Genomic DNA, 11,205 nt, shown 5'->3' with positions numbered 1-11,205 from the left:
CAGGGTAAAAGTTTGATTGGCAGGGCAAATTAGCCAATCAGAACAAGCCGAACTCATTCGGGGAGGTTCTGGAAGATGATTGGTTGGTGGGTGGTTTCCTGTGCTCGTGGGGGAAGCGTTTATGGGGATTGTATTCTTTATACGCCTAGGTTCTCTATTTGACTATAGCGCTTAGCAACTACATCTCCCATCATCCACTTATTCAGCAGCAGCAGCAGCCCCCCTTTCACTTGTTTATCAGAAATAACAGACAAGCAGAAAGACATAAAGAGGTGGATATGTTGTATGTTTCCATTTGATTTTCTTAACTTTAATAAAAATCTGCACACTGATGCAGCCCATACCATTAAAATATCAATCTCAACATAAGAACGAAGTGCCATGCACCTCAGTTCAAGTACGGTAAAACTAAAAAAAAATGTGTTTGTTGCAAATGAGAAAAAAATAGTAATGCAGGAGGACTGTCACACATGCTGCTTATTGCTGCAAGAGAGTATTTGCATGTGCAAATGTTGACAGTGTGATTGACTTACAGTGCTAACGACATTGTATTAACTCACCACAACCTGGGGAAACATAAAAAAGTCAACAAGCAGACACAAATCAGTTTATCGTGTACATACTCCAGCCTACTGATTGTGTTGGTATTTTGGAGGCTGTGTGTGGCTATGCAGTGGTCAGTGCAGCATGCATTCCAGCCATACTGACTTGGGGACTTAGATAAAGTGAATGAAAGGCCACACATTAGATAACTGAAAAGTCCACCTACATCTTACCAGTTGCCTGTTGTGCACCCTTGCAGAGTTAATTGATTAAATACCTTGCATCTAAAAAGAAGATCAGAATCATTGTATGTGCATACATGTACACAGAATAGTTCGAAATGGAGAGCATGGTACCTTAACAAAACAATGAAAAGCAACTATCACAATACAACATCATTAAACACTCTAGGGTACCTCATATTAAATGGAAAATGTAGCACCTAGAGCTTGTTCATCTTTTATACTATGTTTGTATGTAAGTATAATATTCCTGTTGTTGTCCTTCCTCTCTGACAACTAACATCTGCATCTTGGATAGGCCCCTAACTGTACATGGGCCCTTTGCACATACCCAGAAATCCCATCAATCCATCCCAGCAGAGAGGTAAAGAAGAGAGGGCAGGCAGGGTGAAGTGGGTGGAAACAAGTGTCTGGGGAGATTTGTGACAGAAAGATAGCAGCAAGAGTGAAAGGGAAGGTTTAAAAGATGGTAGAGAGACCTCTTGAATGGCAGAGTTGAAGATGCCAAGATTTTCATTGGGAATACCACAGTCAACGTTCATGGTGTGGTGGTTGGCATGACAGACGATGGTAGAGATAGGATGAGGTGGAGGCAGATAATTTGCTGTGGCAACCCCTAAAGGGAACAACAAGAAAAATAAGATTTAAAGGATAATTTTATTTTAGTCTATAGAAGGTGAGCCTGTCTAATGCCATACTTATCACCAAAAGGTCACAGTCTTTATTGATTTTGCTGAAAATACTGGAAACTGTTCCACAAAGAAAATTAAGTGACACCGTATATGTGTGTCATAATCGGATTTTTAAAAATTCTAAAATTGTCATATACAGCTCAAAGTAGTTATGCCAGTCTACTGAAACCCAAAAAGAATAACTGAAATAACAGTGAAGTAAATTAGAATGTTGGAGTAAAGAATGAGTATAAGGACAAGCTTAAGTTTCCTTTTACCCTTATAGTATTGAATTAGCAAAAGATATGGAAATATAATATATTTCTTAACCAGCAGAGAAAAGTCTGGAACAATCTGCGGCGGTGGGGAGGGAGGAACTAAGAGTGCGCAGGCGGAACCACAGTGTGGAGGGCGGCAAAGAGGAGGGAAATTTAAAAAGCCCGGACTGTCTCTTGGTGACAGGACAGCTGGAGTCAGTTAGCTGGTGTCTTACAAGTCATTTTAACTTAAAGTAGCCTGGGATCGTTAAAGACAGACGCATGATTAGTTTGGAAGCACTCATCATTTGCTGTGGGGCAAAATGGAGACGTACCACGATCAGGTAACTTCCGTAAATCAGCCGTTAGCAGCAGGTGTGGCTAACGCGTTAGCGCTGCCTTGTTTACTTTCGCCAAGTTGCCACTTAACCATCTTTTTGGTTTGTTTTACGGGTATCTACCTAAAGGAGCCAATGGTCCATGCAGTGGGTGGTGTTTGTAAATACATTGGATTATTATTATGTTTGCTGTTGTGGAGCTTTTAGGACTACAAACGGCCTCCTTGTTGCAGAAAGCTGGCTGTACTGGGGTACAGTTGAGTAATCGATTAACGCTTGTTGATTCGGTTACTGTTCACTTTGTGTGGCAAGTGCACGGAAATTGCACCGAAAACAGAAAGTTTTTATCAGTATTTACTGTTTACTAAACAAATATATGGATGTGGAAAAGCGAAAAACCACAGAGACGGTTCATGATGAAGGGGGAACGGGGTCGTGGGCGCAGCAGCCTAAGCAGATGAGCCCACATCTCCTCATCAGCTCATCTAGGCCCGAGAGCACCGAGACATTCCCAAGGCAGCTGAGAGATGTAATCTCTCTAGCGTGTCCTGGGCTTACCCCAGGGCATCCTTTTAACTTTCAGTAGGACATGCGTGGAAAACCTCTCCCAGGAGGCATTCTGAACCACCTAAGCTGTCTCATTTCGATGTGGATGAGGCTCTATTCTGAGTACCTCCTGATCTTTTGGTCACTATCCAGAGCTCGTGACCATAGGTAAGGGTGGGGATGTAGATTGACTGGTAAATCAATTGCTTTGTTTTTATGTTCAGCTCTCACTTTACCACAATGGACCGGTGATGCAGACACTGCATCAATCAGTCTTAACAAGACCTCAGGATACTTGAACTTCTCCGCTTGGGATAGCAACTCGTCTCTATAATAATCTATAATACTCATTTTTAGAATGAAGTCAAGTCTTAACCTATGATGTTGAAGGCAGTCACCTGTTGTCACTTTCATTTGTAGCAAAGCAATGGTTTATCCTTCCTAATCAAACAGATTAATTTCCCTGAAGTGTGAAGTGTAACTAACTTTGTGTTATACTATGTTGATCATGTATTCCCTGTTTTTGAGCTGTGCACTTTAGGAATAATGTTGTAATTTAAAATGAAACTATTACCTTTAGCACACTGTTGCAAAATTGCAATATTTCTGCAAACTGCACATCCAAACCAGTTTTAGTAAAAAGAAAATTATTTCTCTTTTTTCACAGTGCGGTAATCAGGAGCTGATTTTAGTCTCTGCATTTCAAATTTATTCTCAAGGTTCAAAATTGTTAAAAATCTGACTCGTATACACTTATTTTTTTTGTCTATAATTTTACAAACTTGGCATTTTATTGATAATGAAAATATTAATTTGTTTCCAAAACAACCTCCTCTTGTTGTGTATAGATTTTAGACTCACCTTCCAAGAACAGTTACATTGGAAGCTACTACCAGCCACCAGACAGGATAGTGAAACCTTCACGAGAGCCGGAGCCCCATGCAAACTCGTCTATCAGCATGGGCACACACATGGCCAGCAGCTCAGTTTCCCAGAGCAGACCAAATATTGATAACAAAGGTATGACGCATTCATTATCATGAGCTATTTGTCTCTTACAGTGGGAGTTTTTTGGGGTTTTTTGAGGGGGGAGGGGGCAGAGTGCTTTCTGTTACAGTTACCTAGTATGTCTTTGTATTGTTGTTTACTCTTCATCAGCCGTGGTTGATGCACTGAAGACCCTTCAGGAGAAAATTAGGCGGCTGGAGCTGGAAAGGATGCAAGCAGAGAAGAGCTACCAGCAGTTCTCCCATGATGCTCAAAAGCATCCGCAAGTTACAACATTGTACAGTCAGACAGCAGCCAGCCTGCCTGGGACGGATAACTCTGCCAGGAGAGGTAAGCGACAAAGAATAGAAAGCAACAAGGAAACAGGGTACTGTGGGTCACTATGATCTGGCAACTCCATTTAACTGATTGATTAGTTTGTTCTCTGCTTTATAATGACAGAACTGGACTCAAAACTGCAGTCTGCAGAAGCTCGCTGTAAGGTTCTCGAGAAGCAGCTGGACTACATGAGGAAAATGGTTGAAAATGCCAAAAAGGAGAGGAGCGCTCTAATGGAAAATCAGGTAGCTCAGAATACTACGAATCAAAAAGTCATTTGAAAGTAGATCCCAGCTATAAGCATGATCATCACCTATTTGTTTCTCACATTTCTGGATGTAAGTAACATAAAAAAACCACATATTCCCCCTGCCACTTTTACTCCCCTCAAGGCTTCTCTGCAGAGCGAGCAAAAGAGCAGCTCAAACAGCCAAATTCAGCGAGAGAAGCTGGAAAAACTCGAGTCAGAGTGTCTCAAACTGAGCAGAACCCAAACTCTGGCAGAGGTAACCTAAGGTTTCCCAATGCTGCTTATCTCTAATTCATTAGTCAGAATGCTTATTGCCAAAAGTTCATTATTTCAGGGTGTGTCGCTGTGATAAATTTTCAGATGAAGCTTTCCATCCTGGAGCAGAAACTGCTGAAAGAAGAGCACGAGCGTAAACTCGTGCAGGAGAAGGCGGAGGAGGTTAGTCAGTTTTTGGATTGCACTTGTTAAGAAACAAGTAAATGCGAACTAGAGACACAACTTTTTTTTAAATTGCCCACGCCACAACTTTCAGCACATATTCAACAATAAAGCTGCTGATTGGCAAATTTGACTAAATACTCTTAAGAAGCATTGATTTGCTGCTACTACTGCAGCTGCAGCGAGAGTTTGATGTCAGCCTTCGACCATCTCTGCCAACTTCTGAAGAGACAAAGCCAAAGAAGAAAACAAAAAAGAGCATAAGGGTACTTTTCTGACCGATATAAAAATTTATTTTAGGCATTTATTTAAGGAGATTTCTTTGGATGTAGAGGTGATGAGAGCTGTCTTCTTCCTCAGAAAACCTCTAAACCTGCCGAACTGCTACCAAAGAGCCCGATGCACAAGAAAATGCCCTTTGTTGCAGGAACAGTAAGTCACTTATAATTTTCTGCACTTCTTTTTTTGTTGTTGTTTGTTCTTACTTTGATTCTTTTCATTCCCGTCTCTAGTCGACGAGCCCAAGCCATTCGGTTCATGCCAACGTGCAAAGTATCCTTCACATGATGAAGCACCACCAGCCACAGCTGTGCCAGCGAGTGAGTGCACTCCACAGGTCTGGCTGCGGAGTGAAGAAAAACCTCCAAAAGGACTTTTCTTCATCTTCCTCTGATTCATCAGAGAAGCCTAACAGGCTGCCCGTTGACCCATCGCTAAGCTCACTCGCCGACCTGCTCCTGGCTCTGCAGGACGAGCTGGGACAGATGAGCTTGTGAGTAGTGCCAACCAGTGAGCTGCATTAGGAATGAAGGCATATTTAACATAATTTAAGTTCTTTATTCAGAGTTTTTTGGACATGTTAGTGAACCTTTTATTAAAGTTGTTTTATATTTGTCACCTTTGTCAGTGAGCATCAGGAGTTGGTGCGTCAGATCGATGGAGCTCAAAATCCGGAGCAGAGGCAGGACCTCCAGAGAGAATTGGAGCTGCTGGTCACCAGGATGGAGGATAAAGGATCTCAGATCACCAAGCTCCGCAAACACCAGAGGATGGTATGTGACCTACAAGTTGGTACAACTTAAAGGGGATTGATTTGTAACAATTTTCAGTAACACAATGAGAAACTGGATCTGATGCATTGAAAATAATCATCTAATCATCTTTTAAAGTGCTTTAAAACAGCAGTAAGCATTCACCATTGACAGCCCACCAGTTGTCAATGCTGAATGCCTATATCAAGCAAAGTTTCAAATAATGAATTCCATGTCTGTAAAAGTCAGTTCCTCCATGGTGTAGTGGTTAACATGTGCACATTACATGCAAAAGATGTCTGGTTCAAAACCAGGAGGGGAGACAGATATCTGGGAGGTTGGATTTGGGAAAGGCATCCAGGGTAAAAATCTTTGCCAAATCAAATATGCGGATCCATCCTCTGTGGTCACTGCTTGTGAGGGTAAGAGCCAAAAGATGAAGCAGAGTCCAGTAATAAAAAAAATGTGCATCAGATCCACTTAAAAATAGTGATGGATAAGATTATTTTTGAGATTTTCAAACAAATTAATTTGATATTTTTAGAAAAGAATTTTAATGTATTTGAAGCAGTTTTTCAGCTGCATGTAGTTAAGTGGAGCTGGTATTACCTCACTGAAGAATTTACACACTTCTCCTGTTATTTCTGACATTTGAATAAACAGAAGAGAAATGTATGCTTGAATAAATTAAAGTGTACTTATAAACAAATGGTCAAAAACAATCCTGTTGTTTTCAACAGAGGATGGATCGACTTGTAATAGCAGCTTATTGCAGTGTATAATTGTGCTGAACAGATCCAAATGTGTGATGTTTTCTGCTCCCTCCACAGATCCAAAAACTGGCCCAGTGCCGATCATCTCCTGAGGAGCACACAGCCAAAAAGCTGGGTGGGATCAAGCCACCTGCTCCTTCTCCCGTTAAGACTGAAAAGAAGGGAAGGACAGATAGGACTACTCAAAAAAACCTGCAGCTTCTCAGAGAGACACAGAAGTTCAGAAACAGCCTCAAACAGGACGACCTCTCCTGGGAAACGTGACTTTTCTCAGTGAGACCTTCGGCGTGCAGGCCTGGATGTTACAGCTGGATGAAAACTGGTTATGTGTGGGGGTTTTTGTTTGGTTTTTTTTCTCTGCTCTTCAGACGACCTCTGGACATTTTTAGTAACAAATTGGAGAGGAAATAAGGCATTCTACACAGTGTTTATTAAATAAAGTATTGCACATACACTGTCCTTCATAGGGTGTAGTTTGTGAACCGTGATCTTAACCCAATTTAAAAGTAATGTTAATGAGTCATGTGCCATAAGGAGCTAATGAGCTGGATTAAATAACTTTTGTGTAATCATAGTTGTTTATTTTTAATAAAGGCTATTGTTTCTACACATTGCAGATTTATTTTTCTTCCACATTTATGTTTGTCACTGTTTACGTACAACCACTAGATGGCACTGCACAGCCTGTTCTATATTTAAATCAGAAGCTTTTCACCTTTGGCAAGTCGTGCTATTGGATGGATAAATGAACTCTAACTTTGTAATGTTGCTATGTTGCTGGCAGCACCAGTCTCGAGAGGGATCAAATGCACCCCGAACAGCAGCAGGTCGAACAGCTGAATAAATGGAGCACTGACCACAGATCAAACGGATGTGGGTTTTTAGTTGTATGCATGTAGGAGAAACCCATTTTTTGTTGCCGCATACTGGGTTTTTTTTTCTTTGCACAGCTGAAACAGCTCTGTTCTCCAGTGCTTGCTGGTCAGGTGACATGGCAAATTTGCTGCATGCCTTTTGCACACACACATGTGCTGTTTATTTGAGTCAGCCACTTATAATAGGGAAAATAATCACATGTGAAGCTGCCTCATAACATTCCTCAACTTATCTCCTCGTTATCGGGCCTTAGTCAACATTTTTTGCTATTCTGTCATCAAGTTTAATACACGAATAGAAGTTCTGATCTACTCTAAAGTAACTTTAGATGTGTAATGCAGTCACATGGATTTGAAAGGAGCAAATTTTCAAGACTTTTTTTCAAGAGATACCTGCTTTTGTTTATTACTGCATTCATTTCATTATGTCACTAACATTGCTCGGTCTTGGTATTCTTGGCATGATGCAGAGTTCACTGCATGGTTAAACAATGCACTGAGCTCGTGTTTGCAAGAGAGGAGAGACTACACCTAATGCATTGTTTCTCTGTCCTCCCATATTAGATTACACAGCATGACTGGACACAACAATCAGGTTAGCTAGAGACCCAACCCATGTCCACTTATGCAGCAGCTCCACCCACTCTCCTGACCCTGCAACTTTGATACCTTGTGACTGCACAACCCTTGTTTGTCTGAATAGCAGTTGCTCCAACTGCAGTATTTTCTTAAAAATTTAGAGAGGAAAAATCCAAAAGTAGTATCTCCCAGTGTGTGGGGGGATTTTCCACGTTCTAGTAAAAGGCCCAGAGATGTTCCTGATAGAGCAGCACAGTGTTTGCCCCTGAAAAGAGTAAGTATAGGGCTGCTGATTTTGCTTTTAACTGACCAAAACCATTATCGCGTTGGTTGTGGAAAAGCCTCTCTGCCGGGGCCGCTGGAAAAATAACAATCTGCTCGACAAAAATAAGCACACAGCTTCTTCGAGAGCGTAGACCATCGGACCGTGAGTCTTGAGTGTGCACATGCTCACTGATTGTCTTCAGAGCTTCGGTTTTTACCACATAAGCAAAACTTTCCTATGACCCGAGAAACTATGTGCGCCCTGGTGGGAGGTGGTGTGAAACATTGGTTTTTATTCACAGGTTATGGTACATGACATGCAGTACACTTTGTACCTGCTGCTTTTTCTAAAGTTTGCAGCTGCTTGTAAAACACAAACAGTCAATGTTAGAAATGATAAAAATAGTTAACACAGTCGTTAAGCAAGTGTTAGTCATTCTTTATACTTTATGACATACTGGGTTATTTTTGGAGACTTTGAGAAAGGTTACCTCAGCTCTGTGTTGTATATACGTTCAAAGACAGTGTGACAGTGAGCTGCAAGAGTGTAAAACTATTTACACACAGGTCTATGGAATTTTTTTTTTTTTGCATGTTTTTCACAGCTTTAATATTTCAGATCAAACGATCAAATGTTAAACAAAGACAGCCTGGTTGAATACAAAGTGCAGTTTTTAAATGATGATTTCATTTATTAAAGAAAAAAAAATGGTCCAAACCTACTTGGCTGTGTGAAAATTATTAAAGAAAATGTTATTGCCCCTAAACCTAATAACTGGTGCCACTCTTGGCAACAAGGACTGCAATCAAACAGTTATAATAACTAGAAATGAGTCTTTTACATCACTCCTCTTTGCAGGATTGTTTCATTTAATTCAGCCACACTGGAGGGTTTTCAAGCACTAACTGCCCTTTTAAGGTCATGCAACAGCATCTCAACTGGACTAGGCCAATCCAAAGTCTTCATTTTGTTTTTCTTAAGCCATTCAGTGGTGGACTTGCTGGTGTGTTTTGGATCATTCTCCTGCTGCAGAACCCAAGTGTAGCTGAACTTCAGGGCATGAACTCATAGTTGAACATCATCCTTCAGGATTTTCTGGTAGAGAGCAGAATCATGGTTCCATCAATGGCAGCAAGTCGTCCTGAAGCAACACAGCAGTCAGACCATCACACTACCACCACCATATTAGACTGCTGCTATGATGCTCTTTTTAAGAAATGCTGTGTTAGTTTTATGCAGATGTAACTGGGCTCAAACCTTTCAAAAGCTTCAGCATTTGTCCCAAAAGAATTGAGGATCATCTGTTTTTTGGCAAATGTAACATGACCCTTTGTGTTCTTTTTGGTCAGCAGTGGTTTTCTACTTGAACTCTCCCATGGATGCCATGTTTGCCGGTCAGTTTCATACTGTTGAATAATGAATAATGTTAGAACTGTGCAAATGAGGTCTGCAATTCTTTAGCTGTTCTTCTGGGTTCTTTTCTGACTTCCTTGGATGAGTCAGTGATGCGGTCTTGGACTAATTTTGGTAGACCGGTCACTCTTGAGAAGGTTCACCACTGTTTCAAGTTTTCTCCATTTGTGGATAATGGCTCCACTGGAGTCTGCTTCTCCTGTCTGTGTACAGTCCACAGTGATTTTCTAACTTTTCTACATTGGGATCTGTGTCAAGGCCAAGACTTTTTAAGGGTTGACCTCGAGCTGCTTCACTGAAGAGGTTTTTAGTGGCTTGAAGAAGTGAAAGAATGAACTGTATGCACATTTTGTTTTTGCTTTCTTATCCATATAATCACTTTATGACCCATCAGCCTCACAGTAGGTCATGAGCTCCTGATACACAAGGAAATGAAAATTGAGAGCAGGGATTGGGCAGGGTGGATTGGAGCGGATCCTGTATGGGCAATACAAAGAAAGCATGTGTGTCAGTGAGTGTACTTTTTCCACTAGACTCTTAAGTAAACAGAGAGCAACACACCCACAGGAGCAGGTGAAGCAGGTCGAAAGTTGGAACAGTTTCTCAGACAAACAAATTAAAAATTTTATGGTTCCAGATTATTGTAACATTTTGGGCTATGTGCTCAATCACCTCGCTTTAAGTCTGAAAATAGAAAACTGCCGTAACAGCGTAACTCTCAGTTTCTCAAAACAGAAACAAGCTGAATGCTGAAATTCAATATGCACACGCTCAGTAAAGATCTTTATCCACCCATGGAAAACAAGCAGGATTAATTCACCTTAGGAGAAGCTTTAAACAGAAACCAATGTGTTCAGACTGTTAGATGTTGACAGAAAGTCTTGATATTGTTATAAGCAAAGTTATTGTGTTCGTCATTTTGCATCTATTGTCAATTTAAAGAGACCCACACAAACCAAAGACCTGATTAAATATACAGCATATATACTGAAATAAGGCTCGTGCTTCCGTTATGCTCACTTCTAAAGTCAACAATTAACATTCAGAGTTGGGAGAACTGACAAGGAAGTTTTTCCTTCCTATTCTCACCAAGTGCTCGCTCAACAGCGCCCGATTGTTGAGGTTTTCTCTGTATCATTGTTGGGTCTTGGTGCTATAAATAAAACTAGTATGCGTTTCATATATCAAATTTGGTTTTTTGGTTTCGTTTTTGTTTTCTTTAAATATAAATGGTCGTGACAGCTGCTCCCTTATTCACCAGCTGTCTACATGTTTGATTTAGCAACCTCAAAAGGGGATTTGGGTCTCCTCCTGGGCTCAAATGAAGGATCTTTGACTTGTCAATGTGGAAACCCATACAATATGGAGTCACTCCTTGAGCTATGAAAGAAAATGCAAAATATATCGATAATTTTGCCATTAGTGTTGAATTTCTGCATAAATTATTTGCATTTATGCTCGCTTCCCCTTTATCAGGACAATCTGTCCTTCTGAATTTGAGCCAGTATTACTTATACTCACACAGAAACTGATACACCACCTTTTAAATGGCTTTTCAACTGTAACCATGGTGACAAGAGCTCTACAAGACCTGCCCAGGTATCGTCTTTCCACTGATGTAAATGACGAGCTCCCAAGCAAATGTTACGCTGCAGTGA

General features: G+C 40.8%; 1 protein-coding gene across 3 annotated transcripts; it reads left to right on the top strand.

Annotated features, from left to right (window-relative positions):
- The first annotated feature begins 1,863 nt into the window (after positions 1–1,863).
- On the top strand, positions 1,864–7,022 carry cep57l1 (centrosomal protein 57, like 1). Of its 3 annotated transcripts, none has more exons than XM_084952181.1 (11): positions 1,864–2,057; positions 3,446–3,617; positions 3,756–3,935; positions 4,047–4,168; positions 4,328–4,429; positions 4,534–4,611; positions 4,788–4,877; positions 4,972–5,043; positions 5,124–5,383; positions 5,519–5,663; positions 6,473–7,022. In XM_084952181.1, the coding sequence occupies exons 1-11, from the start codon at positions 2,037–2,039 to the stop codon at positions 6,677–6,679; spliced, it is 1,449 nt and encodes a 482-aa protein (XP_084808307.1). In that variant the 5' UTR covers positions 1,864–2,036; the 3' UTR covers positions 6,680–7,022. The 3 variants fall into 3 exon arrangements, with proteins under 3 accessions (XP_084808307.1, XP_084808306.1, XP_084808309.1); XM_084952180.1 differs by having other exon boundaries at positions 4,316–4,429; XM_084952183.1 differs by lacking the exon at positions 4,788–4,877 and having other exon boundaries at positions 1,865–2,057; positions 4,316–4,429.
- The last annotated feature ends 4,183 nt before the right edge of the window (positions 7,023–11,205 follow it).

Source organism: Perissodus microlepis, chromosome 15, assembly GCF_051167445.1.
Source record: "Perissodus microlepis isolate ML-2025 ecotype Zambia chromosome 15, ASM5116744v1, whole genome shotgun sequence".
NCBI classification, from domain to species: domain Eukaryota; kingdom Metazoa; phylum Chordata; class Actinopteri; order Cichliformes; family Cichlidae; genus Perissodus; species Perissodus microlepis.
The sequence above is the reverse complement of the archived record's forward strand: the minus strand, read 5'-3'. Positions and strand labels throughout refer to the sequence as shown.